This window comes from Camarhynchus parvulus, chromosome 3 (genome assembly GCF_901933205.1).
Source record: "Camarhynchus parvulus chromosome 3, STF_HiC, whole genome shotgun sequence".
Classification (NCBI taxonomy): Eukaryota; Metazoa; Chordata; class Aves; order Passeriformes; family Thraupidae; genus Camarhynchus; species Camarhynchus parvulus.
The window spans coordinates 77,151,471-77,177,265 of NC_044573.1; the positions used below are offsets into that span (position 1 = coordinate 77,151,471).

Consider the following 25,795-nt stretch of genomic DNA (forward strand, 5'->3'; position numbering starts at 1 on the left):
GCAATAAATAAATAAATAAATAAATAAATAAATAAATAAATAAATATCTTCATTTTGGAAATTGTCTTAACCACTAATGTGTTTTGTGATATAAACAGATATTGCCACGGATGAGGTGGTCTTATTTTTGTATGAGCTTATTTAGAACAAAGTGGCATTCAAAATGTATTTACTAATCTTAGTTGTTGCCTTTGAAACTCTCCAGATGCGTTATTAAAATGAATATAATAATGTTAGTAATATTTGCAATAAATTATACATTCCCAGATATAATAATAAAAATATAAAATCAGCAGATTGTTAGCTATAGCCTCGGTTATTAAGGAGACCGAAAAGCTATCTAGTTCTGTTGGCTGCCTATTAATAAACATGATGTGTTCTCTGACTTAAATCTCTGTGATGCCCTGTCAAGGCTCAAAAACCTGAAAAAGCAGTCTCAGGATTTTGTTCTTAGGGCAATGAATAAAGCTGCCAGTTCAGGCTGAACACTGGAGCTGCTGACAATGAATGGTGTATACTGCTCTTAGTATCTGAAGCTAATTTTTAGTTTTTTTAGTTTTATTTGTCCCTGTGTAACTGGAAAGGTCTCTGTGTTTGAAGAGTAATTTTCTAAGTTTTTCCAGGTTGCAGAAAGGTGGAACTGAGTAAAGTCTTGTAACAGGCATTTTAAAAATACTATTTTTAGTTTAGTTTTGGTGATCTCATCCCTTGCCATTTTAGGAGTCTCAATTGTTTTCTGCTGAGGCATTGATAATGGGTAGCAGAAGAGCATGTAGAGTTCTGGCTCTGTTGAGTCACTTAGAAAAGGTATTTTAGTGTTGTGAGGCTGAATTACATGATGAATTGTCTTCTTAGGTTTAGGTCATGTCTTGCTTCCAAGAAAAATGTGTGGTTGGTTTTGGAATATGAGAAGGTAGAGAGACTTTGATCAAAGCAATAATATGGATATACAAACATAAAGTCTTTTCAGGAAAAGTGTAACAGAAGTAAGAAAAATGGATTGACTTAACTCAGTACCTTAAATCAGTGTTTAATGAGTAAGATTACTTACTGATTAAGATTAAAACTACTACTCCAGTTTAAGTCCCAGTGCCACTAATCAGTGGTAATATAGCTGTACTGTTTATAGAGCTTGGAGCCAGTCAGTGTGTGTTGGCTCCTCTGCTGGTTTATAAACATACTTGAGAGCTTGTTTGAATTTGCCTACTAGGAATGTAATGCTTGCTTGAATAATGTATAATCAGTCTCAGTGCAGTAATTTTAAGTTGTTAATTAAGATTTTAGAATTCAATTAACTTATTTTTATTTTTTTTTCAGGATGGCTTGAATTCTTTGGTCCTTGATCTGGATTATCCAGCACTGAGGAAGAACAAGAACATTGATAATTTTTTAAATAGATGTAAGTTGCAAGTGGCTCTTAAACAATGACATTGTTGTTGACTCAATCATAAGAAGTTGAGTGGTCAGAAATGCATTACTCATAGTTATTATATTAATTTTTATAAATCTGAACTTCAGAAGGCTTTGGAGGACCATTTTATTACAGAGAGAAATTTCATTTAAGGGAGTTGCTATATTGTAGAAATATGTTGGAAAATACCAGATTTTTATTTTCCTAAATACAGGTGGAAAAACCCTTTTATGTTATTTTCTTATCTTATGTATATGGAGCTACATAACTTGCTAAGTATATCCTAGTTATTACTCTTCAGGAATTCATTACACTGAAGTCAACATTGTTTATATAGTCATATTTAATCTAACAGAAGTCTTCTGTGGGTTTTTAAAACTAAATTATTGTACCTTAAAATCTATTGGTTCATTTTTGAACCTTTGCATTAATGTTTGGGATTCTCCCCAAATTAATTGTAGACAGGATCTTGGAGTTTATTAAGCATATGATTCTACATCAGAGTAGCTGTATTTTGGGGTTTTGAAGTATTTTCTATTATTGTATATAAGCAGAACATTTTTTTCTTGTAAAAATAGCAGTTTATTTTGTAATTTGCAGTGAGTAAGCCTTCTTGGAATAACTATGCTTTGTAGTGAGCTTATTTTGAGATGTATGAGATGTATTTAAAAAAAAAAACACTTTTCTGTTGCATATGTTGTGGTTAGGTTTCTGCAGATGCAGTCCTATTAGCAGCTCCTTTTCAATTCTTTACTGGTAAGACCTTGTGTGTGTCTACCCTCTGTTGCCCTGGGACTCCTTGGAATATCCACTCAGACTCCTCACTTAAATAGTGGCTGGTGTAGTAATTTGTGGTGAGTTCTTTGGAATCCAGTGCTTCTCCATGAGGTTTAGCAGAGCCCTGTAGATGGACATACAGCTTTTACAGTTGCCAGTAAAGTCGCATTTGGAGAAATCACTTAAAATACATTAAATAAGAAAGAGCAGATTAGGACATAGAGGCATACCTTAGGTTTATTTTCAGTTTGAGTTCAAAGGAATTCAAGCAGATATTTATGAAAGAAAGGGTCTGTAACAGCATTTTAAGTATCCTTGTTATTTGCAACTGAGCATTGTATGTGTAAAGTGAGGGGAAACCCCTATGAAAATGACATAAATAACATTTATCAGCAAATTCTATGAGCTAGTCATATTTGCTTTTACATTACTATTTTTGCAGTAGAACAAAATTAGAAGCCTCTCTCTGATCAGAAGACCAGTGTCTTTTGACTATTAGAAATAGTAATGGTGGGAAAACAATTTAACCTCAGGAGCAGGTTGGGGTTTTGGTTGTTATTTGATTGGTTGTTTTTTGTTTGTTTGCTTGCTTGTTTTCTGCAGCCCCTGAACATTCTGGCTGACTGTCTCCCTTTTTTCAAAGGCTGTTGCTCCTTCTCCTCCTCTAGGCTCTCTGTCATTATTGTAGTAAATATTTTTAAGTAGCTTTTGTGACATGGAGGCTATCAGCAATGTCAGAAACATGAAAATATACTTTTGTTCACAATTTTATTACTGCCTTTTTATTGTTAAATCAGCTGACAGTATACGGTTGAAATAGCCGGATACTAGTTAAAAGAATTTTGAGATGTGTTGCAAAAAAATTCACAGTAGCTAATAAAGAGTTTTTAAGGGTACACTTCATCCTTACCTGTTGAACTCTAAAAAAGCATGCAACACCTGGCTATTTTGGCCAACATATCTTGTGCATCTTTCTTAAGAATCACGCATGTAACTTCTCTTCTGTTTCTGTACTGACTGGGAGAGAATAAAAATAGTGCTGCATATCTTCTGTGATTTACACTTTGGGAAAAAATAAATTGTGAAATGAGAATTTTGTAAACATTCAAGGCTGGTAATATTTTGATATTGCAAAAGAAAGAATCAGTCTTGCCACAGTGATTCATTTCAAAGTCTTTTCCGACGCAGGTGATTGTATGGTTTGTTATGTACCACACAGGGGAGCTGAGCAGAATTAATGCAGAGAGTCAGGTTTCATTTTTTCTTTTTATTAAAACTGGTCAGGCAAAATAAAAGCAAAGACCAGTTTCTGATTTTCATTTCACTTCACTGATACTTGTGCTAGCCCAAAATGAGCCACTCAGATAGAGGAGAAAACAGGACAAAACTGGGTTCTTATCGACATCCCCATTTTATGCAGTTTAAAATTGTTAAACCCATAGCTCAGGGCTTCTTGGGAACTGTTCTGAGGGTAGCAGGTATCACTGGAAAGAGTGTGGCACGTGCTTGCTGAAGCCTCTTGCAACCTTGGGCTTGGAAGAAAAGTTGGGAACTGTATTGAGAATTTATGGAACTGTAAGTTGTTGCCTTCTGAGGGTAAGGAACAGTGAGTTCTTGTCTCTTGTGATTTTTCTCAGCATCTGAAGAGCTGCCGCAAATGCCCAGCTGAGAACTGCTGTCAAAAGGTTCTGACAAACTTTGCTGAGCAGTCTGTGCCAGGGGCCTGGAGCCTGCATCCCTCCCCAGGGTTTTCTGAGGCCAGCACAGAGAGGTGGCAGGGCCTCCTGGGAGTTACACTGTGCTGCACAGTGAGGCAGCTAAAGCAGAGTCACTGCCATCCTGCTCATCCACATTACACAAGTCTGCAGAAATTGTGGACAACACTAAATAATCATCACACCTTCAGTCAGTTTAATCCCTTAGTTCTTCCACAGTAACATTTTGAGAGATTTTTTTTCCCAGCACAATCCAAGGGGTTTGCATACACCCTACTTCCAACCTATGTCAAGTTATTACAATTCGGGTTAATGTTTTTATTAATAGTGGTTTTTTTAATTTAAAAATGAAATAGCTTGCACTTCAGCTGAGACATTATGTTTAGCTCAGCTCATAATTGCAAGCTGAAACTCAACTGTTTCAGGTATTTCACAAAGGCAGTTTTAATTGTCCACACCATAGGAGTTTGGTGTATTCTGTTTCTGTGACCACTTCGCCAAAGCAGTCTCTTCACTTGTTTAATATGAAAGAAATTCTTTAATTGCCTGCTTTGCCTTACTATTCTGATTTCTTACCACTTTCTCTAAGGTACTGAACCAAAGTGTAGCCTGTGTTTCTTAGAAGAGACACATTAAATATCTGACATCATACAACCATTCCTTTTCAGTTTTTTTGTTCTTTTTGTTGCTTTAATCAACTGTTGGGATTCTGATTTAAGTTGCTCTGTTAGCATATTCATGGAACAGAAAAACGTAATGCAATATTTAATTCCCAAAACAATGAGAGGAATCTCATAGTCGTCTGAAAGCAAAAGCTAATTCACTTATTTTAGAAAAGGAAGCTGAGTTTTTCAGCATGGGCTTGGTGTAACAAATCTTTCTTGGTCTTTTCCTCTTCTGTCATCCAGGCGAAGGCAATAGGTTGAGTAAATTCTTTCAAGTCAATTTTTCTGCTGTCTAAGATTTGCCAATTGTTGAATCATGTCTTAGTGGCTTGTGCCTTTTTTGGTGGTCTCCCATTCAGATGTAACTTAGTCTGAAATAGCTAAATAACAGGTTTAAGCAATAGTTGGAGACATTTAATCATTTATAATCTTATCATCATGAATAGAAGGGCACGAAAAATGGATTTTGAGTAAGTCCAAATAGCAGCATAGGGAGGGGTGCCATAAACAGGCATTGTACAACCCAGAAGTCTTGACTCCCTAAATGCATCAGTGATTTTCTATGCATTATTTAACATCACTCAAGAGTTGGAAACTTGTGTTCTTAAAATGATTTGCTGATGTTATGTAGGTTGGCAAACTTGTAGAGTGTAGTGACAGTGGATGTATTTACGTAGAAGGGACTTCTAGTAGAGGTGTGATACCTGTGCACCAGTTTTTCAAGATTCCCTGAATAAACTCCCTGAAATGTTCCTTCAGCCATTTTTCTCTCCAACCAGACACTGCTTACTTGGAAGATGTGTCTGTTAAGATTAAATTCTTGCAAAATCAACAGTTCTGGTTCCTTCCCTTGCATTTTGTTATGTCATTTGTAGTTGCTGAACCCTGCCCAGCTGTGTGGTTACTAACAGGAACCTGTGTCACCCCGTGTGGTGTGAGTGCCTCCCAGGGCTGCCGCTCTGTGTGCTCTGGGCTTCCTGTCAGCAGCACTCATGAAATGTCAGATGCCATTTGCTATCTTGGGAATTTAGTGCACTGTAGAACTTCCACTGAGTTAAGGAGCTAATTGCTACTCTGGTTTTCTCTTGGCTTCTCTGAGGCAGCTCCCTGCCAGGTCTTCGCTGTCACCTCAGCAGGTTGGGCTCCAGTTCCATTCTTAATGATATTGTTCAGGTAGGAGTAGGGATGGGAGAGGTATCAAATAACCAACTTTCCCAAGCAGAGCATGGAAGCCACAGTGTGTAAGACAGAATGTCTTAGATGTATAAACAAGTTATATGTCAGTGTCATTAACCACATTTGCTTTTGGGTACTTGGTAGATACAAAGCAATTCAGCCCTGCCGTTAGGCTTATTTTCATTACATTAGGGATGTGTTCTCTGTAAGCCAGAGAGGGCTGCTGCTTTCTGTTTCCCTGTCTCTGCTCTTTTCCATCTATGCAAGAGAACATATTTCTCATGTTCCCCTTTTATTTCTCTGAGGGAGGAAGCATTACCCTGTCTGGAGCTGTGCCTTCTAGTTCCTCCTGGTTCTGCAAGGTCTCCAGAAGCTTCTTCTTCTTCATACACCTTTGACCAGACACTATAGATGCACCCCTAATTACTTCTGTTGTGCTTTCTGTTTGGTTTTGTTCAGCTGTGGGATTGCAGCACTTCCTGGCTGTACTTCAGTTTAACTTCTGGCTGGACTTCTGCCTAGGGCAGCAACTTTTGACTTAACATACTCCATAGCAGCACTCATTGACTGACTGTGGGTGATCTGTGGGGTAAAATTGCACTCCCTTACAATTTTTTTCATCGTATATACATTCCCCAGAACTGCTTGATACACATTATTTTTTAAGAGAAAATAACCTGCATATGAACTTTTTTTTTAAATCTTAAAAGGCAGAAAAGTTTGGGTTTTTTCTTCCTCCCTATCCCCCTTTACTGTCCTAGACAGGTATCTTTTCCATTTTCACAAGCATTTGCAACCTTCAGCCACGTTCTTGCTGCCAGCTGTCAGCGACTGATCCAAACACTCAGCCCTTTCAGAAACTGGAACGTCATTTGTTTAAAAGCTATAATGCCATTTTCAAATAGTAAATCAAAAGTTGTCTTCAAAGACTCTTTGTATCTAACATTCCTGGTCCTTCCTGTGTTAACATAGAAAACTGAGTCATAGGTGATGGTATTCTCATGTTTTAGAACTTTTATTTAAATGTCAAAATATTTCTATAAGATTCCATTGCATCCTGGGGCTGGAGAGTCCATCTAATGCCTTCCTTTAAACATACTATTTTTCTTCTGCTGGTCTTTGTGCTGTTGCAAATTCATGAGACATGTGCATACAGATACCAAAACTTTCAAACTCATATGTGTGAAATCTGAAAATTCAGACCACTGTAAGAAGGCTGCTATTGGAAAGGTCTCCTGCACCCTGGATTAGATCACATTATGTGATAGTGAACTAAATCTTATGATCCAGTATGTTGCAATTATGATGTGGCTTCAGGGTTAATCTAAGCTTGCCTTCTTGCACCCCAGTTTTTTGTTTCAGGTTAGTTCCATGCATTGATTATCTGTTCCATATCCATAGGATTTTATGCCAAAATAGACAACTCATCTGTGTTACTGATACCTTTGCAACATTTGCATCTCTATGTGGTATTATTATTAACTGAGATTATTAAATTTTAAAGGAGTTAGGAGGAGTGACCTCATTGCTCTCTAAAGAGGGGAAAAGTGGAGAGGGAGGTGTTGAGCTCAGCTTCCTGGGATGCAGTGACAGGACATATGGGAATGGTCCAAAGCTGCACCAGGGGAGGTTCAGACAAGAAATCATGAAGCATTTCTTTATTCTGAGAGTGGTCAGACACTGGAACAGGCTTCCTTGAGAGACAGTCAATGTCCCAAGCTTGTCAGTGTTTAAGAAGCATTTAATAACCTTTAACTGTTGGTCGCCCCTGAAATAGTCAGACAATTACAGTGGTGGTCACTGTGGGTCCCTTCGAACTGTTCTGTTCTATTCTATTGCACACTATTCTGTTCTATTCTATTCTATTCTATTCTATTCTATTCTATTCTATTCTATTCTATTCTATTCATCTTTTAGCAAAGCAAGTAGGATTTCTCTATTCTCAGCATTTCACCTGGATGATAAAACCAGTAACTCCTCACCTGGTTGATTCATATATTTTTGGGTTTTTCATTGCTTGTTTGCATTATTTAATGCTTGAAGAGTTTCACTGTAGCTGTAGTAACTTTGTTTATAGTTTCTACCTTATACAGAAGTATTCCTGTGAGTTTCTTCTCAGATATTGAGCTGCATAAAACTACACACTGCTTTTTCAATGTGTTTAGATCCCTGCTTATTTCACATATTTGAAAACATTGAAACATGTCAGAAACATTTAAAATAAACTCATGTCATTCATGTGTCTAATGAGATGTATCATTATATTCAAACGTGTAACTGCACATTCTCTATCACTTGAAGTTTGCTGATATTCTTTCTCTACTGCTGCTTCCTGTGAATTTGTATTTATCTTCCTTGTCTAGTACCAGGGTTTGTGATCTGCTGTTCCTTTGCAATCTGCAAAATTAATTCACACTATTAACAAAAATAATAAACTTGGTGTGGGTGAAGCACTGTTGCTTTCCTGTGCTTTTGGTCTAGGCTTTCATTATTCTGTATGGAAACAACATCACAATTCTCTCAGCTCTTCTTCCTGTTGACACACTGTATTACTTTGGTCTTATAAGTACACTGAATGTAGCAGATTTGTTTACTTTTGGAGATTTTAATTGCCTCTGTCCTTACAACTTTACTAGCAGATCATTCCCTCCCTGTAACATGAATCTCCCCCCTTCCCTGTCACATCCAGTCTTTTCCTCAGAAGAAACTTACAGTTGCATTTTTGTGTTCCACAGGTTAGAAAGGATCTCTGGAGGCCAGCTGGTCCAACTCTCTGCTCAGAGTCAAGCCAGTTTTGATGTTATATCGGATTGTTCAGGTTCTTGTGCAGTTGAATTTTGAGAATTTCCAAAGGTGGAGTTTTTTAGCTCCACTTGACAGTCTGCACCTTTCCCCAGTTCTTACTATTCTTTTCCTACAAAATAAGATTTCTGGTATTTCATCTTGTCTGGTGTCTCTTGTCCTTTCACTTTGTACACCTTTGAAATAAAACCTCATTTCAACTTCTGCTGAGGCCAACCATTTATCCATCCCTAACCTGAACAATTCCAGTTCTCTCAGCGTCTCTTGAGCATCATGTGAGGATCTTGGTGGTCATGGAATGTTTAGTATTTTTTGTGCACTGACGACCCCAAAGTTAGTCATAATATTCCACATATGATTTCACAAATGACAGATAGGGGAGGAAATCTATTTCCTTCAACTTACTGGCTGTGCATTGACCAGCACATACTCACACAGTCACTGTGAAGGCATTCCTCTCTGCTTGGCTTGTTGTCCACCAGGGCTGTCAGGTCCTCTTTCTCATGGTGCCTTCTAGCTTGTGAGTGCATCCTATTCCTTCCTGTTCCATCCCAGCCACAGGACTCTGCACTTGTTGTTGTTGAACTCGGAGCTTTCTGTCAACTCATTACTCATCCTGTCTGGGTCACTCACAGGAGCCACCCTGCCCTCCAGTGCATCAGCTTTGAACTTAAAACCACTGGCTGTGACTCCAGCAGCTTTACCACTCACCAGATAATTCCTCTGTGCAGTCCATGTCAGCATAGTTTGGCTATAAAGATACTTTGAGATGTTGTGTTGGAAGTCATGCTATAGTCAAGGAAATGTACTGCTTTCCCTTTGTCCACCAAGACAGACATCTCATCATTGAAGGAAATCAGGTTAGTCAAACACAGTTTGTCCTTTCTAGATCCATTCTAGGTGTTCTTATCCTTCCATGTGCGTCATGTGCTTGAAAGTGGATTCCTGAAGTATTTTTCTCCATGATCATCTTGGGCAGTGTGGTCAGGCTGCTGTAGCCACCCTGTAGCCTCCTTGTTGTCCCTTTAGAATATGGATGTGGCATTTGTGCTTTACCAGTCATCACCTTCCCAAGTTGCCATGATCCTGCAATGGTGATAGAGAGCAGCCTGGTAATGGTCTTGACAGGTATTTTCAGCACACTTGGATGCATCCTGTATTGTCTCAAGACCTGGTGTATGCCAAGTTTGCTTCATTGGAGCTGGGAGGCCTTTGAGCAGGGCTTGAGAGTGAAGTGAAGCAAAAAAGGCATAGACTGCCTTGATCTTCTCCATGTCCCTGGTACTAGCTCACCTCCCACACTGGGAGCAGTGGGACTATATTTGCCTCAGTCTTCCTTTTATGGCCAATATGTTTATAGAATCTCTTGTATCCCTTCATAATCCTGGCTAGTTTCAGTTCCAGCTGAGCTTGGTTTTCCCAATTCCATCTTTTCTAGTTTGGGAGGTTCCTGCTGGGTAACCCAACTCAGCTTCCATGTTCCAAACCTTTACCTTTTGTGGTGAGTTGAGGCAGAGGTTGCCCATTTAGGCAGACTGGCTCCTTGCCATTCCTGCTTGATTTCTAACTAGAACAGCTCGATAGCTAACTAGAACAGACTGTTCTTGTGCTATGAACATGTCATCTTTGAAGATCAGCCCACTCCTCTGCCCTTCACAGAAGCTTTTCACAGGATCCTGCCGGTGAGTTTTCCAAACGAGCCATAGTCTGGCTCGATTCTTCTGGATTGAAGTCCAAGGTCTGCTATTTTCCTTCTTCAGGTCTGTTCGAGTCTTAAATTCCACCATCTTGCAGTTGCTTCTGCCAAGTCTACCACAGACTTTGTCTTTCTGAACCAGTTCATTCTTGTCTGTGAATAATTAATTAGAGTGCCTCCTTGCCCACTTCTGTTGCACCCCTACTTAGACATAAGGGTCCTTGCTACTGAAATCCCTGTGTTATGTTGTACAACACACACAGATGCTGATATGATCCATAACTGAAATACAGGCATCACTTCTTATGGCTAAGTCTTGTACTTTATCACCTAATTTCAGAGGGCTCTATGCAGAAGGAGAGCTTTGTCTGGTGTGAGTTAGGTGGTTGTTTTGAGGCTTGTTACTCAGTAAAATGCCTTATTGGCTTATTGCTTGTTTGGAAGAAAATAAGTGTTCCTGATGGTCGGGCATCTATTGGATTGCTTGTAATCTGCCAAGTTGCTCTTCATGAATCTGTAGGAATGGTTAAGCTATTTACTAGATGTTCTTATCATTAACTCCCTTAAACCATGTCATCTTTAATGTCATACTGGATTAACTGTATTTCTCATCCTTTTCTCCCCGGTATTCAGATCTAAGATCCTCTTTAATGCCTTTCTAGGGATAAAATTCCATGGTATTTGACCCTAAACAGGGATCTCGCAGTATATAAACCTCTACCCCTCTCTGAATCTAAGCATCCACAGCTTTTCATACAATTTCATGCTCTTCCCTGGTAGAGTTCTTGCTCCAGCCACCTGTTTTGCTTTGTTTTGTTCTTCCTCTAAGTGTGTATAGGAGCTTGTCATCCCTCAGATTACCTCTAGTATTATGGATTCCATTCACTGATTCCATTATCTTTTGTCCTCGTAATAAGAATAGATTTCAAAAATGCATTTAGCTGGGAATGCATTCATAGCATGCTTCATTACAAGATTAGAGTCTAGGACCTTGTGTGTTTTTAGAACTTGTCAGAGATCAGAATTTCATTGTTTTCCCTTTTACAGATTCTCACAACTGCTCATAAGACACATTCTGACAGGCAGTGCTTATCTGAAGAAGGCTGAACAGAGCATTGTAGACATCATTTTAAGAAGTGTAGAACTACACATGCAGTGAACACCAAAAAAGCAGTTACACATTTGTAAACTTGAATCAATGTTTCATATGGAATGGGTGAGTGGATGTGCCAGATCTTTGTGTGATCTGCAGCTGTACATGGAGGTTACCAAGTCACATTCCTTGCCATGTGAATGTTGTTGAACCCTCCAGGTGTGCAGGAGCAGGTTACACCTGCAATGCTTTTTGCGTACCACATGCTCCACCTTGCATTATCAGTGGAGTGTCAGTGGATCCTGGGAGTGCAGCGGGTAGCAAGGAATGATTGAAAATTCCAGATAGGCATCTCTGGCTCTCTTCATTACCAGAATCTTCCCATAAGCTTGTGAGTGATTATTAGCGGTGTGAAATGAGAGTCAGCAAAATATGAAAGATACTTCATTTGTTACAGCTAAAGGTAGATGGCTAATGGTTTCCAAAGAATAATGAAAGGAGATATTAACAGTGACTACAGATTTCAAGAATTACCAAGAATGCTCTAAACATTTGAATAAAAATAGCTTATTTTTACTCTAAATGAATAGCTAAAATTGTATTCTATTAATGTATGCATTATCACAACTTCTTTTTGATTTGTTTTAGATGAGAAGATTGTGGAAAAAATCCGAGCTTTACAAATGAAAGCTGAAGACTATGATGTTGTTAAGGTGATTGGAAGAGGGGCTTTTGGAGAAGTGCAGCTGGTAAGAATGTAATGATTTAGTGTTTAGAGAGATTAACAGCTTTAGCCGAAAACTTCCTCAATCTTCATGTTTTATATTTAAAAATTATTCTTACAAAGAACAAGTGTAATTTTCATTGTATTGAGAGATTGTTTCTGTGCATAGTAAACAGTAAATCTGAGTTCAAAATACGATGGACAGGAAGGGAAGAACTCAGGAATGTTTTCTATCCTTTGGTCAAAATCAAAAAGGCAGTCTATGGCAATTCTAAATCTTTTTGGCCACAACTATCACTGTATAATATATGAAACCTTCTACAAAAGAGCAGGCGAACACTGCAACAAAAGATTTTTGTTTTTTTCTTATCATTGTGATGCTTGCATTGTATTTTGAGTGACATGACTGACAGGATTTTTAAAAGATTCCTTCCTTGACATTGTATGCAATATAATACCTAAAGTATGAATGAGATTACTTTTAAAATTTCTATTGCAGAGAAATTCTGTTATAAAAAAAAAGGTAATCAAGTTACAAAAAATAACTTGGTGTATCACATGTAGTCTGATTTCCATTTAATTTTGATTTTTCCAGGACTTCCAAGTCCTACTGTCTGATGAATTGGCACAAAAATGTGAACCTATGTATGAGATGGATTGATATGTCAGTTTTGAAATAAGTATTGGATGTAAGTGCCAGATAGAATCTAGAATGCAAACATTAGGGACAAGTTATCATGAGCTAATAGATAACTGTGCACCAGCTGATCCTGGGTGATTTTCTGGGTGAGTACTTACAGAGGAAGAGAGATATAAAGCAACTCAATGGAAAGGGGAGCAACTAATATGCTGCAATTGAAGCTTGTTATCTTGTTACCACAAGGTAACAAAAATTACTCTTTTGCTCATACTTGTTTACCTGGAGCTGGTATTTTACTGCTCTGTGGTAATTTTGCCCTAGGAAGCTGGGAAAATCATATTGTCTTGTAATGTATAACCATTTTGGAAAATACAAAGTTGTGTTGGAGTTTTGTTGAGGAATGTGGTAAGATCTAAGCTGTGAAGGGCTTAAAGGAGACACAGTGTATAATGGCAATAAATATATGATCAATTTATAAAATTCTTTGTATTTTCCATATTAGTGTTGTTGAAATTTGTTGGAACTTGAAAAAAACCCCTCTGATTAGCCTAATGTTGTTTGCATGACTCATGGGTAATTTGCAAATTTAGATGTGATTAATATGGCAGATAGCAACATCTAATCAGCAAGTTTTCTTCATTTTTTAAGACAACTTCATCCAAATCTAGTAGCATGAGAATGTAGCACCCTCTTCTCTTTCTTTCTGTCAGGGTCATTTACACTTTGATTTTGTCCAGAAGAGTGAATGAACTACGGAATGGAGTATTTCTAAAAATCCTCATTTTCTAGCAAGACTTTAAAGAATTATTATATATATTTATAACCTTGTATGATTTTATATCTTTGTAGGCAAGAAATTAAAATCAAAACCAAAACCTTCAGCAGAACCTTACTTTCTTGTGAAGGGGCTGCTGCAGGGTGTTTGTAAGAAAGCAGTCTAGTCCATGTCTTTTCACTGAGAGTCACATCAAATGGTTTATTTTAAAGTCTTTTATTAGACATTTGTAGTTTTACATTAATCCACATGGAGCAGTGAATAGAGATGCTCCTTGTGCACTGGCATGTGAAGTCAGTGAAAAATCAAGTTGTAAGGAGCAGAGTTCCTTGTCCATTTGTTGAGGGGATAGGAGATGAAAAAGAGCAAGTCCCAATAACAGAAGCCATGTGCCATTTTTAGATGTCACACTCATATTTCCTGGAAGCATCCAAGATAACTATATTTTTGATGTGCTTCAAAAATGAACATACATTGTTTTCATATGTGTTTTTCTTAAGAACAGAAGGTTTTTTCTAACGTATTTTTATTTTCTTTTTAACAATTAATTTCAAATAAAGGGTCCTGATTTGTTCTGGAAACTCTTTTTTTGTAATTCACCATGTCATATACAATTTAAATTTTTAAGAAGAGATAATATTTCGTGGTGTACATACTGCAGTTGGGTACTTTGAGGGATCTGAAGGCAAACATTATTTTTCATTTGCCTGACCATTAAAATGTAATGACAAAATGCCTAGTAACCTGGTCATACAATGATGGGGTTTGGATTGCATTGTTGTCATGGGGTTTTAAAAAAAATCTTTAATAAGCCCTTCAAAAAAAGTAAGAATCCTTGGTATTGGAAAGAAACTTCTTTGTCTTCATATAGAGCTCTTCTGTACTTCATGTCAATTTAAAAGAACACTCTCTCTGGAGAGTAAAAATACAAGTAGAAATCATAGTGTTATGCAGTCTTACAGCTGAAAAGCAGTGGGCTAATAAATACAACTGCAGATCTGAACTAATATTAGCTGGTGATGTGGACATACGTACCTCAATTTTTTTGCCTCACAAGGTATGGTACAAGTTTAAACTATTGAGCTAAGCTCTATCTATTTCTACTCCATTCAAAATGTTGACACCACTGTTGCAGATGATGGATTTGCAGTAATGAAAATATTTTGCAACGCTTTCTGTGATCAAAATAGAAATTTGCTTCAGTGGGGATTAAATACAGAAAGAACCATAAATAAAACATGATTAAGTACATGAGTTAAATTAATGAATGTTGTGTTATCAGTATGTGTTATTGTGCATAGGAATTTCAGTACAAATATTTATTATATGTTTCTAATTATTATATTAGTATGCTTATTTGTTGGCTTGTAATGTTTGCAATGTAAAATAGTCATCTATGACTTCTTTAATTTTATTTTGTTTTCCATAAGTCTTCTGCTCCAGTATAACATTTTATTGCTAAAGAATTGATGTGAAGCAATCAGCTTTCCAGATTCTGTTAAGAAAGTGAAATACATTCTCTACTGTTGTGTCTTACAGCTAGATTTTTTTTTAAAGGCTTGATTTTTCCTCTTCCTCTCCCCTTCAAAAAATATTAAAAATAGTCCAATAGAGATCAGATGACTGGTCCGAGCATCTGACTGTGGTGGAGAAACAATTTCCTTATAAATCCAGAAGTATTAAACTCTACATTGTGCTCTGGTTTCTGGTTTTGCTGGGTCTGTACTGATGGGGAAAGCTAAGCAAATGATTGCCAGCTGCCAGATCACTTCTTCTCTTATGCAGTGCCATGAATAAAAGTGACTGGTGTCTAGGGCAGACAGAAAAATTGAGTTATGGTACTTAATATGTTACTTCTGGTTTATGCAGAAACAGTTATTTATGAAAGCACATCCTGAGTTCCTCTTGTTTGTTTTCACTTGTGGAAAATCATCTTGATTTGAAATTGAAACTTATCCTTGGTTCCTTCTCCCAGGTCTAACCATGAAGGACTGTAATGTTGCAGTGACACAGCAGACTGACCTGCTCATGCACTGGAAGAGAAAACTAAAGCAGAGTTAACCCTCCTTGTGTTTGGGTGCTGCAGGATGGTCTGATGAGTGACAGTCTCTACTGTCTGATTTCTTAGTGTTGCAAAGCACTGGTCATCATAGCCTGTTTTTTTTTTTTCTTCATTAAGTGCTTTGTTTGTTAGGTTTAATTCCCCATGCACTGCTGATGTACAGTTCTGTACTAAAGCAGATAAAGCAGTTGTGTTTTATTACCTGAAAATATGTCAGGATGTGAACTATGATACCCTATCTGTAGTCAATTCTTGCAGCTTTATTAGTTATTTTAGGATACCTGTAATTATTCAAGCCATAGAGTTCATTTCAAAACACCATCATAAAAGAGACAATATCATTACCAATACTATGTACTAAATCTGATAACTTCAAATTGATGTGTTATTTTCTTTGCTTACAGATTGTCTTCCCATGTGAATGCTGGGGAAATTATGGAGGCATTTTGTTTATTGAAAGTATTAGATTGTTGAAGCAGAGTAGAGTGAAATTCTTTTTTCTTAATGCATTTTCACAAGTTAAACAAGGCCATGTTACTCAGTGCTAATGGCATGAAGGGATTTTCCTACCTATTTTGAGAGTTACTCTGGTGAGCTGCAGTTTAAATTTGGCAGTTCATTTTAACAGTTGGAAGAAGTTGAAACATCATGACAGTTTAATACATGAATAATCTGCTGTATGAGCTAATATCTGTATGTACAAATATAGCTCTGAGTAAAGAGCACAGTGACTAGCAGCTCAAAAGGCTGGCTCCAGGGCCCATGGTGCTGATAGCAGGAGGAATGTCAGTGGTAGGTCTGCTCACCTGCAAGGAGTGCCAAGACATACTTAGTCTCTGGCTGTGCCAGTATACTTGTTATTGCTTTGGTTTTGTACGGAGAAAGAGCCCATCTTGAAATTTTCACAAGAAATCATTAGCCAATAACCTATTGGCCGTGTTTAGACAGGTGTACAGACTGATTTTGGGCCCCCACCCCTCTTTACTTTGTTTCTACTGTATGTGAGCTTCCTTCAGGCTGTGATGACTTTCAAGAATTTTTTTCCCCAAGTCATAGGAGACAGTTGTTTTTCTAAATGCAGGCAGCTGCTCTAACTGCACCTAGGCAAGAGTACACAGTGACTTTAGGAATTGTAAACTACTAAATACATTGCAGAGCTTCCATGTGAAGTTTCACAGGAAATGCATCTTCAATTGAACAATATCTTTTAGAGGTTTCTGGTCTTTGTGTTTCTTCTGGTTTTGGCCAGGATTACAAAAGTTCTACTTAGGGGAGTATAGTTTGTAGTGTGCCACCAGATTTTTGTAAATTATCCCATTTGGGATTAGTAAGTGGGAAGAAGTTAGTTTTGAAAATACTGTTTTAGGACATCTTCACTAGCTGACTAATTAATGTCCTAAAATATGCTTATAGAGTTGTTAATGCACATAGATACTATGTTTCTGTTCTGGTGTTAGGTTGGAGGTTTTTTGATCTAATTTCTTAGTGTTAAACTATGCAAGATACTAATAATAAAACCTTTGCACCTGTATCTAGAAGGTAAAAAGCCCCAATTTCAAGAACAGCAACTCCTTAAATAATCCTCTTTCTGTTCATGTTCTTGCTTTTTCAAAGATTACTCCTCCACCTGATAATTCTTCTATTCCTTCAGGGGTATTAAATTTTGCAGCTCCTCACGAGCAGGAGACTGATGCTCCTAGATCTGTAGACCAAATAGGTGCCTCTCTGAAGCTTTGCTCTGCAGGTGTCATGGACCTGCATCTACAGCTGCTCAGAAAAGCCTGTTGAACATTCTTTCGTGTAATGTAATTAAACTCAGATATTGTGCAAAACTAAGAAGTTAGGGGATCTGCTTTATTTACTAGATGTGAGAGGTTTTAAATGCACCAGAAAATCATAACTTCAGTTTCTGGATTTTTTATTTTAACAGGAAAAAATAGGCAGAAACTTAATGTCCTGATGACTGAGTCTTCTTACAGCTGAATACTTCTCACCTTGATTTCTTTAAGAAACGCTCAAGAATGTGAAAAACCTGTTCCTTCAATAGTTTTTTTGTAAAATAGCATGCCACATGATTAATTACTGAGTAATAACTGCAATGTACAATTTAAGGATTTGGTTTCATGTCTGAATTCGGATGAAGTTTTCAAAAATGTTTTCATATTTTGTAATAAAAGGTTTAATTACAGTTTTCCAACAGGATTTATTGTATTAATTTTGCACCATTTAAAATGAATTTAAGAACTTTGTAGGAAAATAAATAGGAACGATCATGTTTTGGTGTAAAATAAAAATTGGCAGAGGTTGAAGCAGACAGCTTGCCCAGTTTCTAACATGGATGAATCCAATGGCTAGACAGTGTTCAGAATAAGAAAATAAAAGCAGAGTTAGACTTTATTTCTTGCTATAGTGGGTTTTTTTGAGCAGCTGTTAAACTTTGTGTTTGCGGTTTGGCAGTTCTCAGATCCTTACTGTGTAGAAAATAGGGTGTGTGAAGACCTGGAGGCATCACATCCAAGAAAGCAGTTTGCACATAGCAGAAACATACTATGCTGGTACTCAGATTTTAACAAGGCATTTTAAAAAGGTTGATTCTCTTCTTTCTCAACCAACAGGTTCGCCATAAAATGACACAGAAGGTTTATGCAATGAAGCTCCTTAGTAAATTTGAAATGATCAAAAGATCAGATTCAGCCTTTTTCTGGGAAGAAAGAGATATCATGGCCTTTGCCAACAGCCCGTGGGTGGTTCAGGTAAGGAAGATGTGTAAAAGTAAAATAATCACAACAGCAGCAATAGGAATGATGCTGAGGCCGTAAATACTTCCAGTCTTGAGCTGGTTTTGAATTTACATTGAAACTCAAATTAAGATTTAGGTTCCGATTTTTACTTTTAAAAATACATTTTTACAGCAATTTCACTAAGTATTGTATATTTGGCTGTGTTAAAAAGTAGAATAATTTGCATTTTAGTTACTACAAATGCATTCTAAAACAGAATTAAATAGATTTTTGAAATGCCTACATAATTACTTGGAATAATAGGGAAGTTATCTTTCCAACTGTGAAAAATTCTGTATAGGAATGTAGAAACAAATGTGATTGGCATTTCCAGTCTTTCCTCATGATACAGTCAATTGATCACAGGCAATTAGTATTAAGGGTGCTTTAAATAGCCGCTGTCTTTTCAGCTGCAGTTTGGTATATGGATGAGTGTGCAGTCCTGGTCTCCAGCAAGACAGAGGCTGTAGCAGTGGTTTCCTTGAAACCATCCTCTTGTAGTGGTCAGTTCTGAGCTCACATCAGCCCTGGGCATGTCCAGTAACAGAGAGCTGACTTCTTCCTCTGGCCTTGGACACCGTCACTCGCAGCTGTCTAGTGACATGTGTCATCAAGATGCTGTAATGTGAATTATGCCTTTGGGAACAATCAGTACTGATTATTGCCATTTGTTGTAACTGGTAAATTGCACCAGTTAACAAAAGGAGTAGTGAAAGTGTGTGCTTGGAGAAATTGTTAGTCCTTATAAATAATTTAAATGCTCTCATATATATTTCTATACTTCTGTGTATTTGATAAGATTGACTTTAAGCTTTTAGTATATTTTTAATTACACTTTACCTCAGGTGTACAAAGATGTTTTGCTCTTTGAGCACGTTTTCTGGTCTTGCCTATATTCAGTAGAAATACTTAAACAAATAGATTTTTTTTTCAGTTCTTTGTTCTGAACAGTAACAGTAATTGTCAGGAACTGTTTTCCACATGCAATTGAAAGTAATGAGAAATGCATGAGGTGGATTTTCAAAGGAAACAGTCACAAGCCGGATATAAACGTGTGTCTGCATTTGTAAATAGCAAATGAACTAAAGCGTAGTTGCAATTGTGCCTTCTGTGATTAAGTGTATTAGTGTGATATATTTAGGTGATGTGGTCCAGTAGGGTAGGACATTGAGCTGGTTTGAAGAAAACGTAAGTCCTGTTCTGATCTAGAAACTGGGACAGATCACACTGCTTCTCTCTGTCTAGTTTTTAATGTGAAAAATAAATGAAACAAGAGCCCTAGGTAGTTTTAATTTTTTTTATTAAATCCCTCAAGGGCAATAACAAAAGTCCTGTATAAAGACATAGTGCTGTTATTTATTATTATATTAATATCTCTACATGTGACAAACTAGAGATTATTTTGAATCTTCATTTGGATTTTAATGCCCCAATCCATTATTGTATTATATATCGGATATATTATCCATTCGTGAAAACAAATACAGTGCAGCATATATGAATTAAATATTACATATTTCTAATCTAGGTCTTCTGTCACTATTTATACAAGTGATTTTAATCTGAAGGTCAAATATCCATAATAACATACCTGCCTTTTGTGGTTCCTCATCCTCCACAGTTTCCCTGATTCTGACTTCATCCTTTGTACACATCATATTTTTTAATTGCCTTTTAATTTTGTGTGTAATTTAAAGATGTGAATGATTTTAGTTTTTAAGGTAAGGCAGTATTCCCTGAGAAATAAGGTGAGACTTTCAGAGACTTTTTCACAACAGTCACTGAACATTTGATAGTAATGCTTTTTGCTAGACTGGGCTATTTTCAGACCTAGTGATAACCAAGTGGAATCTCTAAAACTTCAGCACTCTAGGTCTGAAGTACATTTTAAAGAGACTGAATTTACTTTCACTATCGTGCTAGTAGGAAACATACTGACTGCCACTTATACAAGACTAGTATTTTACTGTTAAGGACAGTTTCTTTGTATTGTATTAGTTTTCTTCAGGAGCATTTTGTTTTTAATTCTTATTTCAATATGCATTGATTTAGGACAAAGTCAGCAGTGACTTTGTAAACATGTACAGAGATAAGGAATTTATAATACAGACAATTTGGAAACAGTCTAAAATGCTGCTCACTGCTGAGCTATTTTCAAATCAGAACATGATGCTCCCTGTTGCAGATTTGATACTTTGCATTTTTACTCAGTTATACTTCTTAATGCCGGAAACATGGAGATGATAGATAGATAGATAGATAGATAGATAGATAGATAGATAGATAGATAGATAGATAGATAGATAGATGCCTATAGCATTAAAACAATCAGGAAATATTTTTTTACTTTCTCAAAAATTATAATGAGGGGTTTCTGAAGTTCAGTAAATTTTAAGGTACTCTAATAGAAAAATGTATATTTTATACATATTAAAAGTAATCTTGAAAACGTATTCTCAGGTTCAATGAAACTTCAAGATAAAGGGCTTTATTCCGTTCCCTAGCTGTCTGAAAAATAATTGCAATTTTTTCCTTTCCTTTTTTTTAACGTTGCAGCTATTTTGTGCCTTTCAAGATGACAAATATTTGTACATGGTAATGGAATACATGCCAGGCGGAGATCTTGTAAACCTTATGAGCAATTACGATGTGCCTGAGAAATGGGCCAAGTTCTACACAGCTGAAGTTGTTCTTGCTCTTGATGCAATTCACTCCATGGGCTTGATACACAGAGATGTGAAGCCTGACAATATGCTTTTAGATAAGTATGGGCATCTGAAGCTGGCAGATTTTGGCACTTGCATGAAAATGGATGAAGTAAGTATGCAACTGAATAATTTACCATCTATTAAACTGTAATTCTAACTTACATTTACATCTGAGGTTATTTTCTTATGAAGTATAATACCCAAAGGAATAGTCATCTAATGATCTGCTTGGTTAGAAAACTGATTCTTGTTTCCTATTTTTAAATATAAAAGTACTTTAAATAGTGTAACCTTTTCTGTTATAAACTGTTCTCTCACACGGAAGAAGGATGTAAACTTACTCTTTGCTATTTTTGAAAGCATTTGCGTTTGTGAATTTCTAAGGTACTTTTTTTTTTGCCAAATGTTTGAAAAGCTCACAAGATAACTCTTAGTTTCAACATTAATAATCTTGGAACAGTTCATAAGCTGACTTTTTTTGTAAATGAAATTATTTTATAGGCAAGATCCATTCCATGTATGTTTTTCCTGTATCTAATTGTTCTCATAGCATCCTCTAGTGGTCATTCAAATGAGGTCACGGTACAGCAGCAGTTGATACGTGACATATTGATCAAAATCTGTTAGTTATTTGTCAGGATGCCAAAATGTCAATTAAAATTATTTAATTGTCCAGATTTAGCCATGTACAGCCAAATACAGTTTTCTAATGAGTTTGTATAAGAATATTTTTAACAGGGTACTTTATATTATTAAAAAACTTGAAAGTAAAATGACCTTTTGTAGTTTACACTCTTAGAATCTTGCCTGACAGACAGTGTTGTGCTGTAATTTACAGAATATACTCTTACTATGAAAAAATATAACTATTCTTCCTATGAAAAACTGTAAGATTATAACATATAAAAAAAACCTGTATATGAATGTGTCTTGCGATTTATCTGATCTTTGAAAGTTTTCTGTAGTAGTGTTGGCAAGGGTAATCCTTTTAAGTTTACTTGCTTTTATGTTTTGGGGTTTTTTTCTGTATTGTTTAGGCAGTGCTTGATATAATTTCTGCTATCTACTTAATTTGCATTTGCATCATTAAGTTAATGTCTCTTCAGCAGTATCCAGAAGTACTGTGTCTGTTCAGGGTGGGTTTTTTTTCACATGACAATATATTGTTTTCATCACTATCTAACTGCAGCTGTTTATTGAAGTTCAGTCTATTCAGTTTTGATGATGTTGTAGTTGTTAGTCTAAAGGCAGAGATAATATGTACCTCCATTTTTTGGATGTACTTTCCTGTATTTCAGAGGACAGCATTTACTTTAATTGAAAAAATATAAAGTAGTACTTGGTCTCTTAATTCAGATTGTAATGTCTTAAAAGAATCTGTTGTTCCTTGGACATGACAACAAAAAAGCATCAAAAAAGCTCACAATATAAATCTACCAAAAAAAGATGATCCTCTGTGCTATTTTAGGGCCCCCAGAAATGGTGGACTGTACCTTTTATGATGGTACTGTAAATGTGACAAATGCATCTGTGTTTCTCATAAAGTTACAGTGAGCTCCCCTTTAGACCAGGCATCATCCATGGACCAGTGATCTCCTAGGGAAGTGAATTTTTTAAAGGATTGCATTTTAAGTTCTTTGTGTTTCTCACAGTCAGTGGAATGGCAAAAATTTTTTGTACAGGAAGCTTTAGAAGTTTGAGAAGCTTTCTACAGAAGCTTTTAGAAGTTGAGAGGTTCTGGATTGTCTCCAAATCTCATGCTACTTCTTGCAAAACATGAACACATCCCAGCTGTGTAAATATAATATTGGTGTTGGCAGACTTATTTGTAAAAAATATATGCTTACCCAGTACTTATTTATTTTTTTATTTGGATCTTTTTTAGCAGTTGTGAGCATTAGCATCTTCCTTGTGCTGTTGAAAACCCAGGATAATTTTGCTGCAATTTGTTGAGGGATTTTTCTGACCTTTGCTGTGGAATTGTGTTCAGTGTTTGCTTAAGTCAGCCAGGCCAGGCCAGGCCAGAACATTTGCAGCAGAGTTTCTCCTTATCATTTTGTGAAAAGAGTTGCTAAGTGTTTTAGTGATCTTTCCCAGCATAAAAGGGACTGTTCTGTTTTTGTAACTCAGTGATGATAACTGGGGGTTTGTGGTATTGTTTTTCATTGTTTGTCTTGGTTTTTTAAAAATAGTTGTCTAATTTAAAATCTGCATCAAAGTGGGTATTTCTGTTGTTGAATAAAGAGTGGTGTTAGACTCAAAATTTAGTAGGAATCATGGTTCCCTCTTTTGGTATTCAGGTATATTAGGTAGACCAGGGCAGGGTTCACCAGTCTGTCTAATCCTCAAGTGTTGTGTAAGAAACTAAACAGCAGCTGGCTTTGGTAGATATTGCAGGGCCAGGAGCTCCCAGTGTTGCCATGCACAGCACTGTCCTGTGCCAACCAAGCTTTCACCAGAGCACAGATTGAGAGGTTATCTGTTGAAAAAGATGTGACCAAAAGAAGGGATGTTTGCCACTTGGGATTATTGCCTCAGCCTGGGCAGTTCAGCTGAAAGAAGCAGCATTTTCCTCTTTTTGGAACTCAACTTCTTTCTCACTGAAGCTTGTCCAGTGAAGAGGACTCTGCTGGATCCTTCCTGCCTCCATGCATTGTCTGCTGTTAACACCTGATGTGTGTGGTCCTCATGTTTCCACACAAACACCCTCCAGCTCTTGTTTACTGGAAGGAACTTCCTGAGGGAGTGAAAGCCTGATTGTCAGCCTTGGTTCAAGACAGCAAGTCCTTCAGGTTTGATGGAGATCCTCCTGAAGATGAAACCTGAATTACTTTGTCTTCAGCAATATAATAATGTGGAATGATGCTGGGAAAAACAACAGCCTCACCTCCAAGTTGTCAGGAGCTGCAAGAACATTGCTGTGTCCCCTGGACAGCCTATTTTTTAAGATTGTGCACTGTACATCTCTCACATATCTGCAGGAGATGAGTTCCAAGGTCCACCATGATATTTTGAGGTGATGAGAAAAGTTTCAGGTAAAACACTGGCCTGAGAATCCTGACAGGAAGCTTTGCATGACAACTGTTACAGTAAGTATGCTACTCAGGCATAGAGGCTTAGTGTTTGAAACACATGAGTAACACATTGCCCAAAGAAAACAGCATCATTTAAGTCTCTTCAGAATGCAGGGACTGCCAAGCTGCTCTATATTGGACAGAGAGCATGTCCCTGTTTACTCAGCTTTGATGCCAGAGATCACAGTCTGACTGTGGTATTAAAGGTATCCAGTACTTAAAAATATATACAGAACAACAGCCAAATTCTTTGAAAGAAGAAGTGTGTAAATGAGCAGAACAGAAATCTGAGAATTTCATATTCAGGTGATAATGGGCCAACGTCCTGAGGAACTTGATAGAATCCCCATTTTGTAATGTAGTCACACAGGGTGCAAGATAATCTTTTATCAGCTCCTTTTCCCATGACTGGTTGAGTCAGTTGATCTTTCAGGTCCCTTCTAAGCCAGGCTGTTCTGTGATCTGTAAATGCATTTCTAAGTTAGTTCCTGAGACAGAAGGTAGAGAGTTTTATGGGGAATAAGAACCAGCTTCATGTGCTTCAGAGAGCTATGGCCCATTGAGCCTGGTGTTAACATGCAAAGGCTTCTCTTACTGTAGAGGTATTTTTTTGTTCTACTGTTCAATTCTTTGTCATCTTGCCTGAAAACATAAAGTGTTACTACATGGAGTTCTTTAGCATCTGTAACATTTTTGAAAATACTTACGTTTTTGCTGCATAGCAGCCATCAGACTTGTGTAGGTCTGGCTAGGTTTTGGCACAGTCTTGACTTTGTTTGTTTAAGAGCTCAGAAAATAGCAACATGTGTAACATATTAAAAAGTATTCTTGCTTTGGTGTATTAGTTATAGAGGGATGAGAAATAGGATGTTATTAAGTGCTTTGTTGTCACAGTGGAAAAGCTGTGACTGAAGCTGCTGACTTCAGAGAACTCTCTCAGAACTGTTTTGGTGACTTTGTTTTTAAAGAATCTCCTTACCCAGGGAGGGATTCAGGTGGTTTCAACCAGACTTGACTGAGCACAAATTCAGACCTTCCCCTGTTGTAATTTTGTGTTTTGATAAGAAAGAGATAGACACACACCAGTGTTGGAGCCTCATTACGTTGCCACAGTCCTACTGGATGAGTAGAACCACATAACCCTACAGCAATTCCTCCTGTGCTCAAAGCAAAGAGAGGCTTAAGCTTCAGAGAAGTCATGCAGGTTAGTGCACAGAGTGCTGTGACAAGCAGGATATTCAAATAGTGGTTCCTTGCCATGTGTTAGATCCATTTTCAAATCCTCTCAGCTTTAGATTCCTGTAGTCTTTGAGCTTTAGTTTATTTTGCAGTGTTAAAATGTGTTTGCCTGAATTTTTCTTTGTCCAATGAATGCAATAGGTCTTCTGGAAAGAGCTAACTTCATTTTCTTATCCCAGTATGAATAAGCTATGTGCTATCTCATCCAATATAGAAAGCAAAAGTTTACCTGCTCTTCATTCTGGAACTGAGAAGTTAAAATTTCTTTAGGTTTCAGTTTTAGCATGGAGTCATAGAAAATAGGCATTTGTCAGGAGGACATTTGAAGTATTACATAGGTCTTTACAGTATATAGTCATCCCTTTAGTTTTTGCCTACTGGTTCATGACTTTCTGGATATTGTTTTAGTACAGAAATAAAAGCTTTTCACAGTTCATATTGTATATGAGGAAGAATAT

The 25,795-nt window shown here is 37.0% G+C and overlaps 1 protein-coding gene across 2 annotated transcripts in view; it reads left to right on the forward strand.

Moving 5' to 3' along the window:
• Window positions 1–25,795, forward strand: part of ROCK2 (Rho associated coiled-coil containing protein kinase 2) — a 104,746-nt gene that overhangs the window by 39,584 nt on the left and 39,367 nt on the right. For both annotated transcript variants that reach the window (XM_030945707.1, XM_030945706.1), the window contains exons 2-5: window positions 1,318–1,399; window positions 11,984–12,084; window positions 18,152–18,289; window positions 20,873–21,133. In XM_030945707.1, the coding sequence (XP_030801567.1) occupies window positions 1,318–1,399; window positions 11,984–12,084; window positions 18,152–18,289; window positions 20,873–21,133 (582 nt within the window). The remainder of the gene's footprint in view (window positions 1–1,317; window positions 1,400–11,983; window positions 12,085–18,151; window positions 18,290–20,872; window positions 21,134–25,795) is intronic.